Below are 26,289 nucleotides of genomic sequence, written 5' to 3' on the forward strand. Positions count from 1 at the left end.
TCTAATAAACCCAATTGTTTTTCGATCTAACCTCTTCAACTCATCATCTGTCATAGTTGTAGGTTTTGCACTATCCCCCTGTAAAGGTCCATACAAATCTTTGCAATACAAGAGATCTTTCATTCTTGGTTTCCATATCATCCAATTGTTTCTATTCAAACTAATCATGCGAGAAACATTACTGGCCTCCATGTTCAAATACAAAAAAAATTAAATCACCAAAACCCCGCTCTGATACCAGTTGATGGGGATATAAACAGGAATAACCTTTGTATAGGAACAAATACTAGAAGACCAAAATACGCAGCGGAATAAAATGGAAACACAATCAAACAGAACACCAAGATATACGTGGAAAACCCCTTCAATGTGAAGGGTGAAAACCACGGGACAAACTAGAGATAATCCACTATGAGAATAATGAATGTACAAATCTCAATCTCTTGCCCAAAACTCTAGCAACAACCACAAGAGAATAACTGGGATACAAGGATCACGTCACTGCCCACAATATCTAAAACCTCCCAAGTAATCACAGCAAGAGCCTACTGTAGATTTGGTCTAACCTGAGATGAGAACACTGCTAGATGATTGAGAACAGTCTCTCTGTGTTGTCCTTGTCTTCTTCCCTTTCTTTCTCTTCCTTTTCTGCCTTGTTCTCCTTCTTCTCTTTGGAATCTCGTAGCTCCTAAGATCTGCCTCGTTGCTGCCTTTTTATAGCTTTAATCTGTCTCTAAAACGTAGCCACCACACCCCCCCTAATCTTAATTAGGGTTAGGTTAAGAGGGGGTGTGGGCTGTGGGTTGATAAAGCCCACATGGGCTGAATATGGGTCATCAGCCCAATAGTACCCGTGTGCTGACTTGGCAGGAGTGTGACGTGATATGGGTTATGATGTGGTTTGATCCAAAATATGTCTTATCACATGAAACATGTAATCACATAGTATGATCTTTTGTTTGCTTTGGTCCACTCTGCATGTCGTCATTCATGTGTTCATCTCCATGGTCAGCAGGCAATTTTATATGCTGCGTTCTGGGAGTAACGTTCTTGCTGTAGCTGTGTGTGATCCCAACTGGGGGGACCGAAGAGATAGATGTACTGGTCGTATTTATTATATGGATTGCTTGACGATGATGTTAAACTGCATCTGCAGGTGTGTCCCTGGTCCACATGATTCCTGCATAAAGATCAAGAAAATTGTTCACTTTGTATGATCCACGAGTTTATTATTTATTGTTGATGCGGGCACATGTTCCTCAAGATAAACAAGAGAGAGAAGCTGGAAGCTTCCTTCCTCTTTCCTCAGCATCACCCAAGGAAGTAGGAGTTCGTGTAGAGATGTCATTCGACTCCCAGGAGGGCCAAACGAGATACATCAACGTGCACGCTTGATTCATTGTTTAGCTGATTCCTTCAGATGAAAAGAAAGGATAGACTGATGGGAGGAGTAATGAATGTTTCTTTGCTCCTACTTATGTTAGTGTAGTTTTTATTGGAAGCTAAATTTGATTCTAAACAAAGCCTGTAAGTTTGATTATAATCAGACCCTCTTATTAGACCATATAACCCTGTGGTCTTCTGGTCAACGTGCGAAGGTACAGCAAGAAAGGACAGTTCTTGGTTTCCTACTTCCTTTCCTCTGCTGCCACCAAATCAGCACTGCGTGACCACATTCACAAAGATTGCCTCCACGTAGAAGGCAACAAAAGACGACTTCATACAGCTCAAACTAGGGAAGGCTCCTCTCAGACTCTTCATTTAAGCTGTTGCCGCTTGGGTATCGATCTTCCTTGCTCTGCTGCCTTCTTCCTTCCCCGTCAGTCTCCCCTGTCCTCGGGAGGGAGGAGGAAAGTGAGCCTTGATATAGACAGGTTGAGGATATTTTGGTGTAAGCAGGACGAGAACAGAGGAAAGATTGGGTTTTGAGAGCTGGAAAAGGCCGGAAAAGTGGTAAAGGTGCGGTCTTTTAGCAAGCCTGAGCGCCAAAAGTCGGCTTTTGAACATGGTCGGCGGGTGGGATCTCAACGACGCAGTGTCAGAGGAGGACAGCTGCTGCCTAATGGCCTCCGCCCCTGCTGAGGGCGGCGGAGATGACGAGAAGGGGAAGCCCACCGCAACCAGCTCGGGCGAGGTGGAGAACGACGACTCCGGCACCTCAGTTGTCGATGTCGAGGCGTTCGGCGGAAGCGCCGGGAAGGTCTTCGAATTCTCCGTCTCCGGCCGTCGCTCCGTCCAGAGCGGGCCCGCCGTCGCGACTCACCAGTTCTTTCCTTTCGGTCACTCGGAGGGGGCTCGGGCGGGCGGGAGCTCGGCGCCGCCGTCACCTCGCGTGCACTGGACCGGAGATGGGTTCTGGCAGTCATCGGAACCAGTGGTTGCTGGAATGGCGACGGAGGCGCAGCCGTCGGTGAAGAAAAGCAGGCGAGGTCCGAGGTCGAGGAGTTCGCAGTACCGGGGGGTGACCTTCTACCGGAGGACCGGGCGGTGGGAATCCCATATATGGTCAGTTATCTCTCTCTCTCTCTCTCTTCTTCTTCTTCTTCCTCTCCAAACCTTAACGAAGATCGAATCTTGGAGTTGGATTCAATCATCTCAACATTGTCTCTCTTGTATCTGCAGGGATTGCGGAAAGCAAGTCTATTTGGGTATGTATGAACCAAGATTTCATCAAGTATCTGTTCCTGTTTTCAATTTTTGATTGTTTGCCATGGAAATATGTGTCTGTAGGTGGATTCGACACTGCTTGTTCAGCAGCAAGGTTAGTCTATCAGGTTCTGTAATTGATCAGAGTTTACTATTACTTTCCATTTAATTCTTTGTCTTCCAAGAGCTCTAACTTTCAGAGATTGTTCAAGCAGAGCATATGACAGAGCTGCAATCAAATTCCGTGGGGTGGATGCAGATATAAACTTTAGATTGGATGACTATGAGGAGGACATACAACAGGTAGGTGAAGGTAGATTGTTCTTAGGATCCTGTTTTGGTTAATCTTAGTGTGCAAAGATGAATTAGAACTCAAGAAGTGTTTGTCAATGGCTTGATGCAGATGGGCAATCTTAACAAGGAGGATTTTATTCAAGTGCTCCGCCGCCAAAGTGGCAGCTTTCCTCGAGGAAGCTCGAAGTACCGAGGAGTCATCTTGCGCAAATCTGGGAAGTGGGAGGCCAGAATGGGTCAGATTTTGGGTAAAAAGTATGTCTCTGCCATCTCCTTTCAGTGAATTCTCTGATTCAAGTTCTTAGATTTTGATAAAAGGTTTGTGTTGTTGAATGGTAATTCTTGATGTTAAACAGATATGTGTATCTGGGACTCTTCGATACCGAAATCGAAGCTGCTAGGTAATTCTAAGCTCTAAAATTTTCAGATCAAGCTTCTTAGGAAGCCAGAAAAAAGCAGTAGTGCTGATTGTTCTTTACACTGGGATTCCAGAGCTTATGACACGGCTGCAATTAAGTGTAATGGGAAAGACGCGATAACCAACTTTGATCCCAAGTTCTACTCAAATGAGCTTGGTATTGAGAGTGAGAAACTATTCGCTTTACCATCTTCTGTTACTGATTAGGTTGTTCATCTAACATTACGAGTAAAATTCTTTTTCAGCTGATCATGTTGAGCATAATCTCGATCTTAGCTTGGGGAGATCAGGCTCCAAAAGGATTAACCTCGAGATGAAAGATGATGAGAGCTCCAGTGTCGTCGATCAGCAATTTCTCATAGGCTCCGAGTCAGAGAGGAAATGCAACATGAGATTAAAGGTATAATTCATATCAAAACCAAAATTTATGCTTCTAGCTTAACTAGATCAAAATAAAATTGCAACTACTTTTAACTCGGTTTGTATGATTCGGGTGCTATTTCTTTCTAGTTTGATGACAATCTCAAGCTATCCAAAGGAAAAGACAGCAGAAGTTACTTTCCTCCTAGCAATGGCTTCAGTCAATTTCCATTCAGCTATGTACCACTTCAAACAACAACTGACATGTCCTCAGTGTTCCAGATCATCCAGCTGCAGTCTAATCCATCTTGTTATGATCAAGTTTGTGATCTCTTATAAAAATGACATCAAGTTTTTCTTGCTTGATACACTATGAACTCATTTAGGATTCTGCTTGTTTCCTGATTCAGCATCCTGGCAGCAGCGATAAATAAAGGATCTGCAAATGGCTTTCATTATCGAGTGGCAGACAGCGACTTGAGGGGCATTTAGATCGGGAACAAGGTGTGGAAATTAGCCATCTTTCTAATTGTTTGTCGCTGTTAATTTTGCAGCAACATCAGGATTCCCACCACAGATAGCAAAACTGGCAATTTCCGACATCCAGCACTAGAATAATGGATTCAAGTCTTATATCAGACCTGGTTAAAACAAAGCACCATTTGTGTCACAGGACCCAAACCGTAACACCTCAAATCTTCGAAGCTCCTTTTGTGCGTAAATGGCAGAGTGTTAAGGAGCTGAGCCTGTGGGAAGAACTAAAGTTGGGACAGGAAGTCGGCTTCTTATGAAGTGGATGGCTCTCTCTTCCTTTCATGTGTTTAAAATGTTCATACTAAGTCCTCATTCATCTGTCTGCTGTTGTATTTTGTTTCAAGAAAGCAATAATTTGAGCAAATAGATTGCAGATTTGAAGTAAAATGACATTCATTCGCTCACTCACTTGCAGTAAATGTGGACCATACTTGTGATAGCTCTAAATCTGCATGATTTGTGGTCCTTTGAATTAGAGAAAATGCATTTGTGATGAGAGGAATATTACTTTATGAACCAAATCAATAAGTGTAAGTTGGATGGGCAGAGAAAGAAAACCTTTTGTTGTTTATTATCTTGTGTATCATGCTAATTTGGCCACACTTAGTATTTTCATTGATCTCCAAAAGTTTCTTGAAGCTAGGGTTTAGATGTGTTGCCTCATGGCCAAATCATTCAGGGTTCCAATCATCTGCACCAGATTATTAGAATGGTGTAAGTGGAGAGTCAATTTGCATCATCTGTCAGACTGATTCAAGGATGCTTTTTAAACTGAAAATACATTCAAGGGAATAAGGCTTCTATAATCATAGATGTGTACCACACAGCATCATCTGTTGTACACTTTACAGTGAAAATGATGCTAACTTACAATTGGATTGTAGGAAAAAGACTACTCTTTTACAGACACTTGAACAGTGAAAAGAAAGTTCAGTCATGGATTGTTACCCCCAATACAAGAAGAGAAACATGAGGTGAGAAGCTTCCATCATATTACATGACAATAGCTCTCTACTAAAAATAACATATAAAAATTACAATGAGATGATACCAAGACAATAGACCAAAACCTTTCAGGTCTCCAATTATAATATCAAAACAATTTGCAAAAGAATAATAAACAATAAAACTACCTAAGTAAAGTCCACCTTCATCCTTCATCTCAGTCCATTACCAGCATTCTTTCTGTAGGGCTGTTGCCTCACAAGATGCTTCAGAGCTTTTAAGCAGAGGCACCGAGAACACGAACAGTTGCATGTATCAAGCAAAAATCTTTACATTCCAAACCAACTTTTTGGCATCTGGTCATTGATGAAGACAAACATAACCGTGTGGCTGATGGTAATTTCCTTGTCGATATGCTTACCTATATGCTTACAATATACAATATGAAGAAATATCCTACAAACATGTACAAATTTGATTTCACTGTCAACTAGAAGCCTGAAGAAAAGGATGTCAAGGCTTGCTTGCATTTGACTGTGCTGTGACCACTTTATGCAATTAACTACTTGTTTCGGAACAGGTTGGGTGGCAATAAAATGTTTATGATCACAAAATATCCCGAAGAGGCAGGGGTCTGGGTCTAACCCTCATGATTGTTTGATCACTATGCCGAATCCACTCAGACAATTTCCATGGTTTCTGCCATTTCCACTTGAACTGTAGCAACCACTGATGATGACTCCTTTTCCATCTCCAAAGCTTCCCTCCTTGACCTATTATTGCCAGTTTCTTTCCCGTCGACAAATGCCCAATTGGAACCATCTGCAATCAGCAAAGACCTCTTCCTTTAATGACTTGTAGATAAGGTTAATGATTTTATCAGCTTAAGAGCAGGAGGCCAACCTTCAGTGGCTGATTGTCAAAAGTCACAGTCCCTTTACTCGGGCTATTAACAATACCGGCAGTGTACTTCAGTTGTTTCTGTGCTGGTACTGCTATCGGAGACAATGGAGCACTGGTATCATCAGCAGAGTGCTTCAATGAACCATTTGAGCTCACCTGGAAAATAATACACAGAACATTCATAGGATAAATTTCTAGACCTAGTCAGTGTTACCTGGACTCTCATGTCCACAGCAACAAATACATTCATATACACATATGCAAGTTGGGTATATTTTCAGTGCATCTCTATTTATCCAAGTCTTTTAGCAGATGTTAAGAGTAAATGAGCTGCTGGGCTCTTCCAAAATGAATCTAAGCTACGATGATGGTGTTATTCTTTTAGACAAGCTTCTTAGTAATTTACATAGATTTTACTTGCTACAATGTTAAAACATGAATATCAACTATAATCCAACTAAAGTTTCTTTTCTCCTTCATTTCCAGTATCTCCTTGTCTTTATCACGAGTGGAATCAAAATTTCCTGTCTACCTATCCAAGACATATTAATCTTCTCCTCTTCTGAAGTGATCACATAATAAACACTAGTAGTTAGATGACCAAAACAATGCAGGAAAAACATTTCAGTCTGAAGTCAATCATGCAGGGAGTGATTTCCCTCTCCAATAAACACACAAAATCATTTCCTGCGTTATTCATAGCCAATTGATGAAGGAAAGGTGCTTACATGAGCCAAATATAGAAACAAATCATTTAAAGTACTCGAGAAAAAAAAATCATACGTATAGCCTCACCCTGACACATAATTAAACATGTTAACCCTTTTCATGTTTTTTTTAATCACTTTTACACTATTTAGGGCTATTGGCAACAAGAGACTTAACTTGGAGAACTCGATGCATTATTGTACACATTACAATGATAGATGGTGAATGTAACTTTTATCTCTGGATAGTGACATGCTAGAACACTATGTACCACAAGGGGCTCAAGAATTATATTTTAGACACACCTCCATAATCCAAGCCATTTTCAAATCCTCAGCCTCTTTGGCTATTCTATTTTCTTGATATCATTTCGCTTGTGTTGTTATTGTTGTTTGTATATGTGAAACCAATAAGTCGTACAAATCTTTGTACAGAGTACAGACATAGTTATTTAATTTCTAAATTAAGCTTACAGAGTTCTAGGTTCAAGCACCTTTGTAGAATAAATGACTCGAGATATTGGGCTTCCCTTATTTCATTATTGGTGAATTCATTACCAATCCGGCGCGGAGCGGGAAGTCAATAATTGAGTAAATATCGGCTCATTCATTACAGTTAGGGGAAAGGGTAGGAGAAGACAAGAAGTTTAGTTACCAACCGAAGAAGGAGATGGACCACTACTTGGTAGAGGATGCCCGATCCGTAGGGTCTCCTCCACCTCAAACACCAGTACAGATCCGATTCTACACATCTCACATTTACGACCTTAATAGGGACTAGGCTTCAGCCTTATGGATAAATGTTTAAGATTCCAAATTATGCTTGGCTGTTTATTTAAACTGCAAGAACTTGATCTTCAAGTTTACAACAAGATATGAGACTTTAAGTATGCTATATACTACCAAGGATAGAACATGAGCTTACTGGAGGTGATGCAGGTAATGCAACTGCAACAGCTTGCCCTCCCAAATTTTGTTGTTTCTCCATTTCTTTTCTTCGCGCTTCACTGAGTCGAAGAAGACTAACAAGTTCTTTCAGTTGGTCTTTTAGTTCTTTGATCTCAATTTCCTTCTCCCTCAACTTGCATCTGTTCCAAGTATATGAAATATTAAATTCATGAAAATAAAAAAAACATAATATGTAGCAATTTAGTCAAGATCAAGTAGGAAAATGTTCAAGATTTTGTCCGACAAACTAAATAGCTCTCTTCCATGTATGTGCTTGACATATTGTCTTGGCAGTTGTCAAATGTCAAATGTTTTGAAGTGATCAAATAAATATCATTTATCATAAATAAGTAGCTTAAATTATACACTGTTCCCTAATTTAGATACAAACCAAATTTAAAATGAAAAAGACTTCAAGCAATATAAAATATAACTTTAGTCTCTTTTCCACTTTCTAGTCATTGCATATTTAAGAAATTGTGAACATGCATAAAAATGAGGGATTTTTAGACAAAAAAGTTGTTGACACTGTCAAATTTCTTTTAGCATTGTTTAGAAGAACAAACATCACGGAAAATATTAAAAAAAACATGGAATACAACCTTGCATCTGCTGCAACATTAAAAATGTAGTGAAGCAAGTTCTTTGCTTCTCCCATGGAACGCAATTGACTCCATCTTCCATGCCCTGCGAATGCACGTTCACGCTCCTCTGCCTCCGAAAGCTGGGAAGCCATTGTTACAAGAGTGTTTGATGATATGCTCACCATGTTTTCCAGTGATGTGATTCTTGCTAATCGTGCATTTGGGGACAAAGAGGATACTCTGCAGAAGATTTGAAAAATAAATGGGACTTTGTAAAAAACTTCAGCTTGATTTTCACCAGTTTTGAAAGACATTACTTGTGTTCCTGATATCCACTAAATAAGATTGTATCCCAGCATCTTTAATCACAAGTTTGCTTACATCAAAAGAATTATCATAGCAGAAATTCAGAATATAAGAATTTTTAAAGTATTAACTACCTGGAGTGTCCATTCTTTACTCTTGGTGGACTAGCACTGCTGTTTGATGAAGCTTCCTCTCGTTTCAGGAAGGCAAGCTCCTCAGCCAAGGCAGTACGTCTAGAATGAAAAGTACAAACACAATCAAGCCAATAAACAAGCAATGTTCCATATACTGAATTTAAATTAAATACTTACACTTGACTTTGTTTCTCGTATTCATTTCGAACTTCATGCACATGCACCATAACTTCAAGTTCATGATCCAGCCAACGATGCAAGGACTTTTCATTTAACTAAAGGAATAGTTTATTATCATAATATTCTAACTGAAGTTTTTACTGAGGATCACACAAAGTAAAAAAAATTATCATAGATCATGTACCTGACCACCTGGTAAATGACCATTTGAAATAACTGGAAAAAGGAAAAAAAAATTGAATCAAGACCATTGCAGGATTAAATGCAGTTTTCAATTTTTGAAAGCAACATACCAGAATTATCACGTGCTGAGGATTTTTGAGTTTCTAACAACTCTTTCAACTTCTTGGTAGCCATAGCAGCCTCCTCTGTCTTCCTATGAAGAACCTGTAGAAGGTTTTAGACCCAAATAAAGTACTCTACTAACTGCTCCAGTATCAAATAAAAACTTAACAGCATGATAGTATTCATAGAAATATCCAGAGAATTTCTTTGGATATATTAAACTAATTGTTCAATATTGAATAAAAAAGATGATCATTGTTCCAATTCTGCCCCATCCTGGGACCAGTCACAAAATTAGTGACATCATGATTGGGCCAATATTGCAACTGTCTCATCAAATTTTACCCCTAATCTAGTAGGTCTAATGATCAAGTAACAATGAAGATTACCTCTTCCCTTTAACCATTCTACTTGAATTTACAAGTAGTATCTTCATCAATTCTCCCTTCATGGTGAATAGTGCATCCAACGTTGGAAAAGATTTTGCCTTCTTAAAATAAATAGCACATATTCAATTATAAAATCATTCAAATCACGTTACTAATTTGCATCTTTTGCATTTGAGTTTAGTACTACATCTAAGCTATGAGCTTCTAGATTCATCTCCATAAATAAAATTTTCTAATTTACTTCCACTGATATTGTTAGCAATCAGCACCTACCATGAGCTTTTCTTGAATGTACTTGTTAAGTTCATATATTAATAGCCAAGAGGTAAAGGCTCAAGTCTAAGTATTCTTATAATCCAATAAGCATCAGGAACTATCTTACCTCATATTGTCAGAAAAGAAATTGTTACATAATGCATATCTTCTATTATGTCAATATGATGTAGGCTAAGGATGATCCATGGTTACAGTAGAGAATTAGAGTACAAGACTCATTAAAGCTGTCTAACCTAAGAAGCAAAAGGCTGCTCTGATGAGGATTGACAGTATTTGGGCTGCTGTAATGTAATAACAGTATATTGCAATAAAGCCTACTAAGTATATATTGAAGGCGATATCTGCAAAGTGCAATTAGATAAAACTTCAGGTTACACCATGATTATTTCCCATAGATCCATCTCATTGTCCAAGTCACAAATATTATGATTCATAAAATATAAGGTTTTTATGTATTCAAATGAGCTAACCAAGTATGCAGGCATATAACCAACTTAACAGCTTTATGATCATATGTTAGCAGAAGAATAACTATAGCAAAATCTTGGTTGGAAGCAACCATCCATACTAACCAATAAAGATTCAGTAAAAGAAATAAGCATACTAAAAAAAAGGAATAAGCATGCTAAGATTTTCCTCGAAGAGACAATTGTATTAACTATAAGTACCAATTTCTGTCGCTGATTCAATGCTTGAAGTTTGTGACGCTCGTACTCATTTCTTCTCCCCTCCTTTTTCAACTGCGTGAGCAAATGCATCAAAGTCAAACTAACTTCATAAGATGTAAATTCATACATTTTTATATGAGTACAGAATAGAATTCACCATGATTTATAACAGAAAACAAGAGGATTAAGAGCAACAATAGAATGTTGCATGTCGCCATTCTACATTAAGATATATCAGACAATAGACTGCTACACATATTAGCTGGAAAATCAAGGATTACTATGATAATCAAGTAGGTGACGTTGACTGGCAACTACAAGGTCAATGAGACAAGCAGAATAGACCATTACCTGTCTATGTTCCATGCCAATGTACAGAGAGTGCCTTGCATGCGGCCATGTAACAGATATCACATATCATTTCACAATAAGTAGCACTTACCATACCAGCTTACAGATTAAACATGCTCGGCATGAAGTTCAGTATTCCTTGAGAAATAGGGCATTTCTATCATACATACATCTCAGTAGTGACTCACAGAGAACTATAAATTTAACCAATGCAGAAAATAAATTCAAACTTATCAAATTATTGAGACAGATTCTAGTGATCAGATTGCAATTAAAAAATTTGGTGAGCAAATTGACAGTTTTTTTATGGATCCTTGTAGCATAATCCATAGCAGATTATTCACCTGAAGGAGTTCCTTCTCACGAGAAGCCTTCCACTGGCGAAACTGTTCTGCCTCTTGCTTTATCTTGTGTTGCAATTGAACCTGCAGAATAGACACTAGAAGTGACAATGAGGACAATTCTGATAGACGGGAGCCTGAATGAATGAGAATGAAGAAGATAATTTGTCCCGAGCAACAACCTTTTGTGCTTTGATAAATTGTATCTCTTCTTGCAGCTTCTTTGCGGCTTCCTCACTCCTTTGCTTTTGTTTTAACAGTTGAACCTGATTCTCTTGTTTCTTTTTAAGATCCAAGATCTGCAAATGATTAACTTAAGTAACCATGAAGTCTAAAAGAACTGTACTGCTGTTATTAGGCCATACAAGAATATCAACATGTGTTTCACCTGTGCTTCAAGGGCCTTTAATTTCTGCAAGTGGTTGTCTGGCAACTTGTGCACTTGCCCATCTGAGGCTGCAGCAAGGTTTTCCACCTCAGCCAACAATCTGTCTCTCTCTTTCTGCAGTATCAATTTCCGGAAAATCATGTGTTAAAATCAGAGAAATGAAATATTAGCTTTCTCAAATCAAAGAAGTATTAGTTAACCTGCACTGCTCTTTTCTCCTCTTCGAGCTCCATGAGTTTCTTTTTAAAGTGTTGTTTAAGAGCAAGTGTGTCAAATCCAGTAAACATTTTCATCTCAGACTGCAGAGTTGAGAAAACAAAGTTTATGAACTAGTCATAAAGGGCATGATGGGACTGATGCAATGCAACATTAATTGAAAATCTTCATAGATTAATGAATGAGGAAGTATGTGTTTAACAGGGAAACAAATAAGATGTCAAGATAGAGGCTTGCTTGAAAGAAGACAAAAACTTTGAGCAGGTATATCACAATTAGCATAATCCATACTGGAGATCACATACATGTTCCAAGACCAATTTAGTTAATTTTACAACAAAGTATTATTGGTACCATATAATGCAGAATACCAGTAAAATGTTATAGTCAAAGTTGTATGACACATTATCCATTTGGATGCCAGACTAACTAATGAATCTTATACAATCCTAACATCACATCAGAGGCTGGACTTCTGATGCTATGGTTTTCTGAGAATGAGAAACATTACAAGTATCAAATAGTGAAATTTCTCAAGCACTTTTTATATGCATAGCCATATTCATACAAGAAAATGACACAAGACAAGGGTAATATTTTAGTCAAAATTAAGTATCCACGTTTTAAAAATACTTTACATTAAATGTAGGATATCCGGCCAAGAAATATCCTTTTCCATACCTCTGGACAAGAAATATTGATTTTATTAAACTTAATTAAATTACAGAGTAAGCAAATATCATAAGGCAATTTGGTGAAATTTTCAAACACCTCTTTCTGCTCCAAACGCCTGTTTAACTCGTTCAACTCCTTGCCCATAGAATCTTGCAAGATTGTGTGTTCCCATTCTTTGGCTACTTCTTCATCTAATTCCTTGGAGTCACCTGCTGAAGAATTGATGCATTAAAAAGCGAAACTTGAATAGCTGAAGGATGATAACCAAGCATACAGTACAAATCTTTTTAACATATAAATGCTTAGGAAACCAATAAAAATTAAAAAGAATAAGTCATTGAATTGGTCATGTGACAAAGAAATTGCCTTTTATTGCCTCAGCCATCTGGTAATCGAAGTTTTCTGTGCTGTGCAGGCTCCTCTTCAAACCTTCTGCTTTAAAGAAACAAGAACCAGCTTTCTGAAAATTTATGTACAAAAGAGTGCAGTTATGTTATTTATCCAGCTGACAAACCTCAATCATAGATTGATAACATATAAACTTTCACTATGAAATGAAGAAACACAAATGAAAGAGAGACCGATATCTTGGATCACAGATGAGTTAATGCACCAGAAATTCAGAAGTAGTTTAGGTGTTTGCTCTTGCTTAGAAGATGAAATATGCGATCAAAAGATGAATGATGGGAGGAAAAGGGATAATGAAACTTAGCCGCTATGAGAGCTAAACACCAAAATGATACAAGCTGACATGACCTACTTTACCAAGGGTACTTCGGGCTTGGTTCAGGCCTGGGTTATAATATTCCAGCCAAACTCAAATTCAGGATGGACTTTGATGAGAACTCAAAAGCTCATCCCAAGACAAATATATGTATACATATATTACATTTAGTCTTGTTCAGTTTTTCTAAACCTCAGCACTGGTATATTTAGCGTAGATCTAACTCGTATGATATTCTTTATCTCTTTGCCACATCCTCCCCAAAACCCAGCCCGACATTGCTTCGCCCTTATCCTTTGTCTGCTTCTTGTAGTCTCCTTTTCAAAAGCACACTATGATCAGGCAGCGTCTGTTTTGACTTGAAATGTTAACAATGCCACTGTGATTCCCTCTCTTGTATGTATATGTAGAGCTCTTGGCCATTTACTGTTATGCTCTTTGTTTCTTCATTGTAAAATCATATCGCTCTCAAAACCACCTATCTACTTGCTGCCAGAGATCTTGGCACTTTCTTTCGACACATGCAACCTGATTGATAACCCAAAACCACTTCAAGTAAGGCCTGCATTGACGAGCTCGTGTTCAACATCAGGATGGATCAAAGTTTAACAGAAGCTTCCAGACCATGATCAGAGGCAGGAGTGATCAAAAAATTCACCAAACTGCTCAAATCAGAGCATCAAGGGGGAAGTCCACATGTATTTCCAAACCAAGAATAAGTATTTTTCTTTACATGATAGATTTAAGGAATTACTAAAATATTCAAAACCTGACTAGCTTGAGATCTGATGCAAAAAATTTCGGCTGAAGAAAAATTTGGAGCCAGCTCAATGCAATGTGAGATTACCTTAAGAAACAACTCTCTTCTCTGTATTCAACGGAAGTACTAATTTTAACTGATTTACATAATGCACTCTGTTTATCATGTATTTTCTCAAACAAGGAGCTAAAATGTGTTTTGATCTGAAGACACTAACATGAATAAGATCCCTTGATGAGAAAAATCTCATGGATGAAGTCTATGGCAAGGTTTGCAATACTGCCTGGCACGGTATGGTAAGAGTGGTATTAACTGGCCTAACGGGTTACCGGTACAGGATCGGTTGCCAGTATAGGATCAGTACAGGTTTGGTTGCCAGTACTGTACCAATTACCAGGTAGTACAGATCAGGATTGGTACCGTGGTCAGTACTACTGAGTAGTTTCTACTTCTTTTGTTTTTGGCTTCTTTTAGGATTTGTGTGAGACTTGGTTCATACCAGCATACCAACACTTAGTACACTGGTATAGACTGGTTTTGTACCACTCTGGCTGATAGAGTACAACTACACAAAATTGTGAGCCATGGTTTGTGGACATATTGGACAGATGAGCTATAGACAAAATGCAAGGATTATATGGGCACGTAATATTGTGTATATATTGTGGGAATATCTTAATGGGAACACACCAACACCCCTGTTCATCTACAGGTAAGAATATCCTCTAAACAACTGTACAGCTTGTCCAAAATATAATTTGTTATTAATTAATGTTACCTATTGGCATCACGAGGAGTTTGCACTTTTAAGACCTAGGTGATCAATGTTTGAGTCACAAAACAACCTCTCTAATTACGAGATATAAGACTATATATATTCATCCTTCTCAAACCCCGTATTGTAGGAAACACCTTTTTTTTTCATTTTAGCATCACAAAATAAAAGTAAAACTGGACCTACTCTTAAAAAATAGAACCAGATTCTTAGCTCTTTAACAAGGATCTTAAATTCATTTAGATGAATACAACTTACACTTCCTTATCGACCATGATGTCAGATTATGAATAGGTGTTGGATCAGTTCCTAGCATGTAATCACAGGAACAGGAATATTTTTCAATATCACAATTTCTTTGCTAATATTTGTTTGGTTTAAATGTTATGTTCCATTTTAAAATATTTTGACCTAAGAAACTGCAATTTCTTTACTACCCTTTCCTTCTACTTTTTCTCTGTTTTTCTCCCAGCATGGAACTTAGAACATTCTAATCAAAACTACAATCCCTAGATGGTGCATGATTGACAATTGGTAGGTTTCCCTGTAGAGGCCAACTCCACTTGATCTTATAACTCAAATGCAGACCTAAATTTCAGACCCTCAGTCTTTGAGTCTATAGTTCACCCATCACATTAATATTATTTTAGTATCCTTGTGAATTGGTCAAAAATTTATGATAAGGTAATCTGAATTCAAATTTAAGATCAGACCCTCAGTCTTTTAGTTCATAGTTCACCCATCACATTAATATTATTTTGGTATCCTTGATAATTGGTCCAAAATTTACGATAAGGTAATCTGAATTCAAATTCAAGATCAGACCCTCAGTCTTCTAGTCCACAGTTCATCCATCACATTAATATTACCTTGGTATCCTTGTCAATTGGTCCAAAATTTATGATAAGGTAATCTGAATTCAAATTCAAGCAAATGTATCAATTAAATTAGAACCTAGGGCTAGAAGTAGCTCTAGTCTTCCTAGAAGCCCCTTCCCCATCCTGTCTTATGGCATTAGGTGTACTGAAAGTTGCATAACAAACAAGTTGAAGTTACAAATAAATACAAAACAGTACAGAATTTAAAGGTTCTGATTAATATACCTCAGAATCTGTGTCAAAATTCTCATTCTGAGCAGATCGACTCCGGAATTCATAGAGTTCCCTACAAAGATCTTCATTGGCAGCTTCCAGCCAAGAGACTTTCTCTTTGAGAGCCTACAAATCATAACAACCGAAACAGATATTGCTAAACAAGCTTCTTATAGTAGTAAGTACATATCGACACAGAAACATGAACAACAGTGTGTCGTTGATTAAGTGACAATGAGGTTTCTCATTAGTTGCATTATGTGAATCTGTGAATTCTACGTTCCAGCTGGCCTTGGATTCAATAAAAGCTGATGCCTTGAACATCACCATTGCTACTAAAGTGGAGCAAAATCTAAATGCTGACAACTATCTCGAATCCTAGTAATAGATCTTAATCCTTCTATGTTCCATTGTCAGATTAGTGAATGATTCATACACTAATCAATTCATATGATTGGGTGTTGGAAGAGCACATGCAAGTTGGCAAGAAGATAGAGAACAAGGAAGAAACACAGATATGAGAAATCAGATAAAAGGAAACTATTACCTGAATCTCATCAGATGCTCCTCCCCCACGATAACAGGCCAGTTCTGCCTGCAAGTATTCAATATGTTGCCGCATTCTCTGCATCTCTTCTGATATTGGATTTCGGTTGACCTGGAAAGGTTCCAACATATGAGAAGGAATTCAGTTTACAAATCTGAGAAATAAAAACATATTTCTGCTGAATGATGGCCATTCATTCACAAAAATAATCAACAAAGTCAAACTCACAATGGGCTTATTCTGGATGTTGCGAGCTCGATTAGCATATTTCAATGTGTTCAGAGTTTCCTCCGCATTAATATCAGCTGGGCTGATACAAGCTGGAAAAATGTGATAAAATGGTAGTTAGACAAGTAATTCAAGGGCTGAATGAGAATGGCATAACTTCATGTTGAATGTTGTCAATGTAGCACTGGCAATTCCTACATGTAAAAATCATATTCCAAACGCATGCAATATTGAAATTAGCTATATTGTGTGAAATCTATGACTATGTAGGAAACTATTATAGCAAGTTAGCAACTTTCCGCCTTCTTAGCAGTCGAGCATTTGAGTCCCCTTGAGATTCAATATGTTTGACAGCCCTTCTAATAAGTGCAGCATGTATAGTTCAATACCTATTTAAGTAATCACAAAAATATTTGTGTCTCCTCCCCAAAATAGCAGACAGACAGTTATACCACAAACATAACTGCAACTTAAAGATTGAAGTATTGGTTATAGTGCTTCCTCCTATGCGCATATCAAGGAGGTTCCAGCTATCCAGAACAATCAACAATGCTAAATAAATCTTGTCTAATCAATTCTTTTGATGCTGAAAGTATTGAATTGGCACCAAGAAAATGCATAGAATCATCAAGTTTGCTAAATTACGAGGCATTAGGGCATACATGCTTCCACTAAATCTGCTGGTAGAACATATTATAGAATCATCAGCAAATGCTTTACAATTCTGTGGTGTTCAAATGAAGAAATGTATCAAACATAACATTAACAACAAATAGTTTTTTACCTATCATTACAGTCCTGCTATTTCCTCCAAGTGAGTCCTGCACAAAATTGAAGTAGAAGACAATTAAAAGAAGCTTCTTTATCACTGTCATTTAAACTATGGAGAGACTTTTAAGCTCAGAAGTTGATATGCTTTTTGCACACTGAAGTTGAAAAGCACTTTATAAAAAACTTGTTCAGGCAAACAACATTAAATGAAAAACAGCGGTCACTAACTTTTGAACACATACAAATGAGCACACTACACTTTTGCTACCTAATATGTCAAAAGTTCATTATTACTACATTACTATTAGTCATTAAGATGAGCACCTTCTTTACACTTTTAATTCACCCATATCAAAGGACCTTTCTCAACTTGGAAAAAGTAAAAGATACTCCACAAGCCAAGGACATTTTTTCATTATTGGAATAGCTGCTGCACTAGCTGAATTTTATACATGACAAATATAGTAATGGCTATTTTCCTAAAGTTTACATAAATGTCTTCCTTTATTGGTTAAATGCTTTCTCAAACTACTGTATACATTTCATAACCATGGTAAAGACCAATTGGAAGATATTATACGAATTCTTGGGTATAGTTGTTCCCCATTAGATGAAAATGCATCGATGATTACAATTGATGACAGAAGGAATGTTGGCAAACCTGCAAGAGTCGAGTAAGTTTGCTATCACGGTAAGGAACATGAGCACCTTCTTTACGCTTTTTCTCATCTCCAAGAGCACTTATGACATTTCCAAGGGCTAAGAGTCCCTTGTTAATATGAACCCCTAAAATAAGCAAGCAGATGAATGTAAGAAAACTTCGTTTAAGTTAAATACATGGTCATACCCATCAAGGACAAGGTGAATTACCTTCCTTGAATCGAAGGCCATCCGAGCCTGTTCTCTTAGCACGTTCTGATCCAGCAAGATCAACTAGGTGAAGTTTTGCACATAGATAATCTTCATTCATATCCTCAATTTGTACACTTCCAGTAGTGACAGGACCAAGTTTGCGCATCTGCTCCAATGTTATTGTGAAGATGGCATGGGAACGACTATTACATAAAGAAAATTAAAAAAAAGAAACATCATTCAGAATGGTATGATGGACTAGACCCATACTACAACACAAGAAACTGTTTATTTTACAACTTTAATCTTGATCAACAAAGTTGAAAAATGTTCTTCCACTCGACTGAAAGGAAGCCATGTTACATTGTGCTATGGGATTCAACTATCTTAATCTGCGCCTGTGCTTTTTCTATTGATCATAACTATTTGCATTATAAATGTCATTTCTAAAGCATTCTTCATCTACTTCATCATTTTCTTGTCAGTTTATGTACAAGGCAATATCAAATCAACGACTATTACATAAAGAAAATAAAAAAAAAACATCATTCAGAATGGTCTGATGGACTAGACCCATACTACAACACAAGAAAATGTATATGTTACAACTTTAATCTTGATCAACAAAGTTGAAAAATGCACTTCCGCTTGACTGAAAGGAAGCCATGTTACGTTGTGCTATAGGATTCAACTATCTTAATCTACTCCTCTGTGCTTTTTCTATTGATCATAACTCTTTGCATTATAAATGTCATTTATTAAAGCATTCTTCGTCTACTTCATCATTTTCTTGTCAGTTTATAGACGAGGCAATATCAAATCAATGAGAAGAATGGAAAACTGATCAGGTTAAAAACTTAAACGATTATGTAAATCTTGATCTAGGTTTACACTTTACATAATACTTGAGCTATAAAAATGGGCCACCATCTAAGTCAAACAGCATAGAAAGTCAACTATAAGAATTAACAAATACAAACTCTACAGGGGAGGTAAAATACAATATCTTAATAAAGTGGTGTATGATAATCCAGTCCAATGGCTTCACATGTTGAGTAAGTCTTCCAACTTATCGAATGACTACATTCAGAAAAATACAAAACAGACCACAAAGAATAGCCTGAAAGTACAAAACCAATCGCTTAGTTTTAGGTGATAGCTAAAAAATTTCATTTAACTTTGGATTGTGTCCATGGTTTGTTTTGCATAAAAAGGCTCCACCCTGGAAGCATGTATTAAGCATACTCAAGTATAACAACCGATTTAAACAAAAAAAATAACAAGTGAGTCTCTAGCGTACATGATAAACAACCAGCTGTGGTGGTCATAAATATCTCTATTTGCTAATCTAATGATTCACAATAGAAGGATTAATTATGCATAATTTAGAAGAATGTACAAATGACTAACAGAAGAAGTTGCTAATATCTGTAGAAGAATTAATTATGCATAATTTTGAAGAATGAACAAATAAGTAACAGAAGTTGCTAATATCTGTATCTTAAAAGGTAGATGCTTGAAAAAGGATGCTATAAGAAATTTAAAGAAGAGAATTCAAGTAAACCAATCCTGTCGAAATACGACAATGATAATTTTTCAGCAAAAAAAGTATAGGGAGGGAGAGAAAAGAAAAGTCATTTTAACCTGGACTGGTTGTTCATGTTTGTACTTCCAGTTGCACGGTTCAATGAACCTTGCTCCAGACATGCAGCCATTTCCTTTTGAGTGTTAACGAAAATTTCAGTAGATCCAGAAAGTGTTATAACTCCATTTGATGCCTCACGTATCTGTACTGGAGGTTTTCCAGGTACTGTCAACTTCCCAGCTTGTCCATTGATAGCCTCGAGTTTGGTAGCAGATGAACCATCTAGCAAATCTCTCACTTCTTCTTTCAAAATCTTCACAATAATTCTCAGTATCAGATGAGACAGATGCGTATAGACATTTATCATAGATGAAAACTGATCCAATTTGCAATCAGAAATATGAAATGCACCAAGATTTTGGTTTCAAAATTTATTTAACGGTAATTAATGTTATTGCTAAAAGAAAGAGAATAAATTATACACATACCCAAGGTGTATTTTACATTTGATATTTTGGAAAATTAATCAGTTTCTAGGCTAAAAATGACTGCTATGTATCTTGTTCAATAATCAATTGGCATCAATTACTGTTCCTGTTGACAAAAACGATCCAAGAATAGATTAATCTAGCTCTCCAGCACCCTTCAACCAGAAGAGACACAAACAAAAAGTTGGCAGGCAGCGACGAATCTCATAAGCACCTTGTAATCTATATGTGCTGCTGTGACTTCCAAAGGGTTTCACCAATAGCCCTATAGATGACAGTACACAAAGTGCCTACTAGTACAATAACTAAGAAATCTTTAGTTTTTAAAGAACTGGAAGAAGCTAGATCACTTTTGCTGCTACTAATACCTAACTTAGCCTCATGTAAGATTGTACAAGGAAAAATGAAGCATTGCTGATAAGTTTATTATGCAAAAGTTATTTTATATTGACATCAGAACAGTTTCTCACTTATCAACCTTGCATGCTGTTTTCATACAAGAAGCATTTGAACCTAACAAGCTAAAAGAATCAGGCCCCAAAGTGAATCCTTCACCATCCACCATTTATCTGGCTTAACCAGTTCCATCATGTTATCTGGCTGTTATAGAAGAGAAGAGAAAAACTGAGATACATAGCTTAAATATGAAAATAGATATAACCAAACACCTGGGACTAAAGATAAACAAGAGAAATAAATTGCACATAAACCATAAGTGGTTCTTCCATAGTGAGACTAGGGAACTATATCAGGTTGAATACATAGGATTGTATTCTAATATGATATTATACAGGATTGGCACTTTTAAATCTTTCTATCATCAGGTAATTCATAGCATGATAAGAGCCTAGAGAAGTAAAATTGTTCTTGTTGCTTCAGGTTTCAGTGAGAAACTATTTAAAAGGTAAACAACTATTCGATTCCGTTCCATTTGTATCTTTCATCTTGGTGAAGATGGAGGAAGGAAACAAAAACAAGAGTAAAGAAATAAAGCCATGTAATATGTGAAATATAAAATGCCATAAAAATAGGCTATAATGGGCATATGTAACAGCAACAAAAGCAAGGTTATTGCTGCAATGCACTTAGTACATCCAATTCCAACTCATCTTTCACATGACTACTAAGACAGTGCATTAGCACAACATCAGCAAAGATGCATTATATCTCATCAGTACCAACATAAACGAATTAGAAAGAGAAAATTGAAAACTGTAGGAATCAGTTTCAAACATGGTTGTAGAGGTAATAGCCAACAGAATTTTTGTACCTCAATGAATGAGACACGCAGCTGGAATTCTGCTTGATTCTTCATAGTCTCAATCTTGCAAAATAAAGCATTCATAACTTGAGGGATAAGCGCAGTTTGAGAACCATCCTTACATCCAGTTCCCATGGTGTATGTCTTTCCTGATCCCGTCTGTGGCACATCAAATTGTCAGATGCTTTAAAAATTTCAGGATATATTGCAAAAAGGATGTCAATGATCTCTAGCAGTCTATATTGTGTTACATAACCTGACCATACGCAAGAACAGTTGCATTGTATCCTTGGAACAAACCATCCACAAGTGGAGCAACACATTCGTCAAACATGGCGTATGATGGAGAACCTGTACTCCCATACACATGATCAAAAGTATATGAATGGGTGCCAATTTGCACCTGCACATCAACATTAGTCCATAACTATTTATGATTAAGAATTCAAGAAAGCTAGTTGAAGACTGCGATTATGTTGGATTAGTCTACCATAAATAGTAAAATGCAATGTGATTATTTTGCAGCAGTCATAAAACCGATGAAGATCTTTAAAATTTATACAGAAAGGGCAAAAAATTGACATAATGCATCACTTCTCCATGTTTCAGTTCAGCATCTAATAATCCAGTTTCTTCAAGTTCTTAAAATAAGAAATAATGCCAAATAAAAACTGCAAGTCCTGCCTACAAAAAACACTCTCCAATCTCACCTAGTGCTGCTTAAAAATACATGTTTGAAGAGAAAAACATACAGTGTTACAATTGACAAACTATATGTTGCTTATGCCAACTGCTTCAGGTGACATAGTGCTGTTGACCAAATTCAATAAAGAATTTGACCTTTATAAGGCTTAGATTTTAATTGACAAATTTAGACAACTAGAACACTGTAAAAAGTTTGAATAAGAAGAATATTAGCATGACTAGAAGACAAATGGATAAACATAATGGTACATTCATTAACATAAAAATTCTTCAAAGAAAGATGTCAAAATCATCAATCATGATCAGCAGTCAGTGCCAAATATCATGAGTTGGACAATACCTCAACAGGATAATGGGACTAGAGAACAGAAATTTAAGTTTTTGTTCTCGAAGCATAGGAAATTTAAATTATCACCATCTATGAAAACCCATGCATTTTATCTCTATATGAAAACATCAGGATTAGGAGCAAAATTTGGTGGATGCTTATATTTGGAGTTTGTGTAAGCTGAGAAACTTTCGAGATAACTAAACTGATAGCTGTTGCTACTTCTTTTTTTTTCTTTATTTCAAATCTGAGATCTAATGATGCATTTTCGGCATCTAGCACTCCTTATCATCAATATAGGTTTTGTGACACCAACAGCCACCAAAATGAACCAGAACTTGAATATCATAGCTCAAATGTTAAGTCCATCATCTTCGCCTCTCTTTTTCAACTTAAGTCGTACAGTAAAGATAAAGCTAAGGGAAGAAAGCTAGGACTAAGGTTTAATGAATTAGAGATAAGGATAATGCTTTTTGGAAAAGGAAATAATCACTTGAGTGGACATTTTTTCAATGTGTGCCTTTCTTTAAATTCAATGATTTCCTCAATAGACTGTAAAAGCCTTAAATGATGAAAAAGGATTCTAAATCAGCATATCTGATCATATGTTCCAGGAAAATATTGATTTAATATGCAACCCTTCCAAAAAATCTCTAAAGGAACGGAAACTCAACTTAAACTCCAGCAAAACCTAATTTGACTCAATCCCAAGATCTAAGAAGGCTAAACTTCTCTAGGACTCCTTCAGAGTGAAAAGTGAAAAAGAGGGTTTTATGACTTATCCTCTCACAAAGCACTTGACAAAATAAAAGTCAAGCTACATGAATTTGGTAATAGTTAACTGAAATTGTCAAGATCACTGATCAGACTTCCCCTTAAGTAGAATTAAGTGTCCGTCTTTTTCTTAAAGGAATGCATTGAAAGGAAACCAGCAGAGACTTAACTGACCCAGAACAGGGAAAAAAATAAAACAATTTTAAGCAGTGATGGGTGATTATCAATTATAATCCGTGAAAACCGCAGCTGCTAATTGACTTGCATTGTGCTTGACCATCACATAAAAGAAAAAAAAAAAGATAAAGGCTAGAATTACATGCACTTTGGTCAACACAATTCCAGATCTCTGCTGCAAATTAACGAAAAATGGTGAGAAACTGACGCCGAAGCACTAAAAAATCATCTTTTTCTCTTTGATTAAATGATAACCAAATGTAGCGTACACAAGTCTTATCTCAACAGGGTTCGGCAAAAAGAGGACAAATTTAGAGAACCTGTGGCTTCCCCGGGACGACGGTGACACAATCCTTGCACCCCTGCAGGCGCTCGTCGCCGATGAGCGGCCTAATGTGCACGGCCACCTTCACGCTGCAATCCTCCCCGTTCTCCATCGCCGTCCTCCTTCAAGAACTCGACCAGGATCACGCCAATTCGTTTACAATCAGAAATTTTCCAGGTGGAACCAAAGGGGAAGGGGCGAAACCCAAGAAAAAGGCCAAATTTGGTACGCGGTAAGGGGGACACACAGCGTGCGTATGCAGGAAGGTATGGATATGCCTTGCCTCTGAAAGAGAGAGGGCGTGTGACGGAATTGTTTGTTGGAAAACAGAAAGGAACAGGGTGGGGAGAGTCAGGAGGAGGATTTGGTAGCACCAAGGACAGCAATAGCAGTTGCAGCAGCAGCAGCAACAACAACAACAACCGCCATCATGCTTTCTTGAGCTTCACTGCAAAACCCCTCCCAAAAGCCAAAAATGAGTTCTTGCAGAGAGGCGAGGCAGCAAGACCTCTCTTTGCGGCGGTGGTGGTGGTGATGGGAGAAGATGGGCGTCCAAGAGAGAGTGGTTGTTGGAGTTGGAGGTGGGAAATCTGAAGGACCACAGTTCCAAAATGCCCCTCCTCCTCCTCCTCCTCCTCCTCTCCCTCTGTTGCAGGTCAGTGGTGGTGGATTGGTGGTGGCTACGGAGAAGGCATCAATCAGGAGGGAGAGGGCTGTCAAATGAGATCATACAGCTAAAGAAAAGGCTGCATTGATTTATGGTGGTGCCACCGTGTTCACCACAGTCCCTGTTACAAGGACATGGCATCTCTTATGGTGGTGGTATTATTATTGTTCAGCCTTCACCAACTCATGACATGTGCTCTGTTGATGAAGGGGGAGGGGGAGGGGGAGGGGATGCTTGGCCTTAATTTGGCAGGATCAGTGAATGACTGTGCTGGTGGTGAACTGGTGGGGGGGCCCAGCTAGGGAACACATGGGGCCCAGCACTGGGTCTGGGAGGTGGGCCCTGAGATTGGGGGTCCCTTTCATGGCTTGGTAGGTCTGATCTGATCTCCACAGAGAACAGATGGGAGGAGAGAGAGAGAGAAAGAGAGAGAGGATGATGTAATAAGATGCATAAAGTAATGTCATTTATTATACATCATGTATTTTGGAATTTGAAAAAGAAGAAAGAGGTTGATGATTGATGACTAAATCTAAAAAATATTGTATGTCTAAATCTAAAAATATTGTTCAAATTTTGATGATTGATGACTAAATCTAAAAATATTGTTGACTTTAGATAGGAGGAGGAGGAGGAGAGTTGTGTGGCCACATTTCAACATGTTCTAACTCTTTATGAAGAGGAGGACTGTTGGAGATATAAGATTAATTACTTGGAAAGAACTATATATCAACAATTACTTGGAAGTTGCAAACCAGTGCATGGTCACTTGCAATGGCTGATCCACCCATCTGATCCAAGAACACATGCTCAGGAAAAAGCCAAGACAAGTTGGCAGTAGGCATTCTTTCTTTCTTTAATGCATGGACCAGCTAGTACACCCAATTAAAAGCCATTGAAATGATACTTCCAGCTGGGATAGCTGGTCGAGGAAGAAAGACTCACCACCATAGCATCACATGCAGGTGTGGAAGTGGCCATCCTCCTCCCAGAGAAAAAGCTGGGATGGTTGGGGGAGAGGAGTGGCCACTGTAGCTGCATGCTTCATGAGAGCATGGTGTGGGAGCATAGCTAGGGATGTCAACACTCCTGTAAGCATCTCCCTTGAGACCACTGCATGCTTCCCTTTCTTCAGCAAGGAGAGAACATGGAGGTGAAAGGGAAAGGGGGTGGATTGACATCATAGCTTCAGCCAAAAGGTCTGAAGAGGCTTCCTTCTTTATGGTGACTGACTCCTTCCTTTACAGTAAAGAAAGTTAACCATCAGGTGGCATAAAGAATGAAGATCTCACTGACTTGTTTCTTTGGCTTCAAGTGATCAACATTATTATCCCTTCATAAGCTCTATAAATGTACTAGTTATTAGGGTTTCTGCAAAGAATCAGAAAGTTGCATGATGATCCCAATGCATGAAGCATGTGGTTTACCAGGAAAGAGGATGGAGAGCTTGCAGGGTTTGATCTGGAAACAACAAGAAATGATTGGTGGCATGGAAAGAAGATGTTGCAGATGTCTTCCAGCTTTGTAAAGGAACATGTCTCACAGAGAGAGAGAGAGAGAGAAAGAGAAAAGGATAAAAGAAGAACTCTGGCTTCAGGCATTGATGTGTGAGTAACAAAAATACTAATCCTCTTAAAGTTTTGCAAGCATCACTGCCCTAAGACACCAACCAAGAAGGCAGAA

At 37.8% G+C, this 26,289-nt stretch overlaps 2 protein-coding genes across 6 annotated transcripts; one reads left to right on the forward strand and one right to left on the reverse strand.

Moving 5' to 3' along the window:
* Nucleotides 1-1,612: 1,612 nt before the first annotated feature.
* Nucleotides 1,613-4,656, forward strand: LOC103998690 (AP2-like ethylene-responsive transcription factor TOE3). Of its 3 annotated transcripts, XR_672738.3 has the most exons (11): nt 1,615-2,505; nt 2,623-2,648; nt 2,731-2,761; nt 2,862-2,949; nt 3,050-3,195; nt 3,297-3,341; nt 3,433-3,524; nt 3,604-3,758; nt 3,869-4,039; nt 4,129-4,222; nt 4,392-4,656. XR_672738.3 is itself a non-coding variant. In XM_009420241.3 (10 exons), the coding sequence occupies exons 1-10, from the start codon at nt 2,006-2,008 to the stop codon at nt 4,150-4,152; spliced, it is 1,269 nt and encodes a 422-aa protein (XP_009418516.2). In that variant the 5' UTR covers nt 1,613-2,005; the 3' UTR covers nt 4,153-4,656. The 3 variants fall into 3 exon arrangements, 2 of the variants coding, with proteins under 2 accessions (XP_009418516.2, XP_009418515.2); XM_009420241.3 differs by having other exon boundaries at nt 1,613-2,505; nt 3,433-3,515; nt 4,129-4,656; XM_009420240.3 differs by having other exon boundaries at nt 1,616-2,505; nt 4,129-4,656.
* A 447-nt stretch (nt 4,657-5,103) lies between these two features.
* LOC135584804 (kinesin-like protein KIN-4A) lies at nt 5,104-24,824 on the reverse strand. Of its 3 annotated transcripts, none has more exons than XM_065167876.1 (25): nt 23,935-24,818; nt 21,887-22,033; nt 21,640-21,789; nt 19,941-20,194; nt 18,315-18,499; nt 18,106-18,230; nt 17,458-17,494; nt 16,674-16,765; nt 16,446-16,556; nt 15,911-16,024; nt 12,915-13,008; nt 12,645-12,760; nt 11,858-11,956; nt 11,658-11,771; nt 11,452-11,568; nt 11,273-11,353; nt 10,578-10,649; nt 9,253-9,346; nt 9,144-9,175; nt 8,957-9,054; nt 8,780-8,878; nt 8,358-8,579; nt 7,733-7,895; nt 6,101-6,256; nt 5,104-6,019 (listed from the first exon to the last, which is right to left on the reverse strand). In XM_065167876.1, the coding sequence occupies exons 1-25, from the start codon at nt 24,049-24,051 to the stop codon at nt 5,804-5,806; spliced, it is 3,105 nt and encodes a 1,034-aa protein (XP_065023948.1). In that variant the 5' UTR covers nt 24,052-24,818; the 3' UTR covers nt 5,104-5,803. The 3 variants fall into 3 exon arrangements, with proteins under 3 accessions (XP_065023948.1, XP_065023949.1, XP_065023950.1); XM_065167877.1 differs by having other exon boundaries at nt 12,645-12,757; nt 23,935-24,817; XM_065167878.1 differs by lacking the exons at nt 5,104-6,019; nt 6,101-6,256 and having other exon boundaries at nt 7,752-7,895; nt 8,358-8,442; nt 8,522-8,579; nt 23,935-24,824.
* Between the last annotated feature and the right edge of the window lie 1,465 nt (nt 24,825-26,289).

Source organism: Musa acuminata, chromosome BXJ3-9, assembly GCF_036884655.1.
Source record: "Musa acuminata AAA Group cultivar baxijiao chromosome BXJ3-9, Cavendish_Baxijiao_AAA, whole genome shotgun sequence".
Taxonomy (NCBI): Eukaryota; Viridiplantae; Streptophyta; class Magnoliopsida; order Zingiberales; family Musaceae; genus Musa; species Musa acuminata.

Bases quoted from the DNA above. Each gene is read 5' to 3' on its own strand.
- LOC103998690 (XM_009420240.3), top strand. From the start codon at position 2,006: ATGGTCGGCGGGTGGGATCTCAACGACGCAGTGTCAGAGGAGGACAGC. The intron at 3,196-3,296 runs GTATGTCTCTGC...GATGTTAAACAG, and splicing joins GGTCAGATTTTGGGTAAAAA to ATATGTGTATCTGGGACTCT. The intron at 3,525-3,603 runs GTGAGAAACTAT...ATTCTTTTTCAG, and splicing joins AAATGAGCTTGGTATTGAGA to CTGATCATGTTGAGCATAAT.
- LOC135584804 (XM_065167876.1), bottom strand. From the start codon at position 24,051: ATGGAGAACGGGGAGGATTGCAGCGTGAAGGTGGCCGTGCACATTAGG. The intron at 21,790-21,886 runs GTTATGTAACAC...GATGTGCCACAG, and splicing joins CTGTTCTTGCGTATGGTCAG to ACGGGATCAGGAAAGACATA. The intron at 10,650-11,272 runs GTGAATAATCTG...TTGCTCACGCAG, and splicing joins GTGAGAAGGAACTCCTTCAG to TTGAAAAAGGAGGGGAGAAG.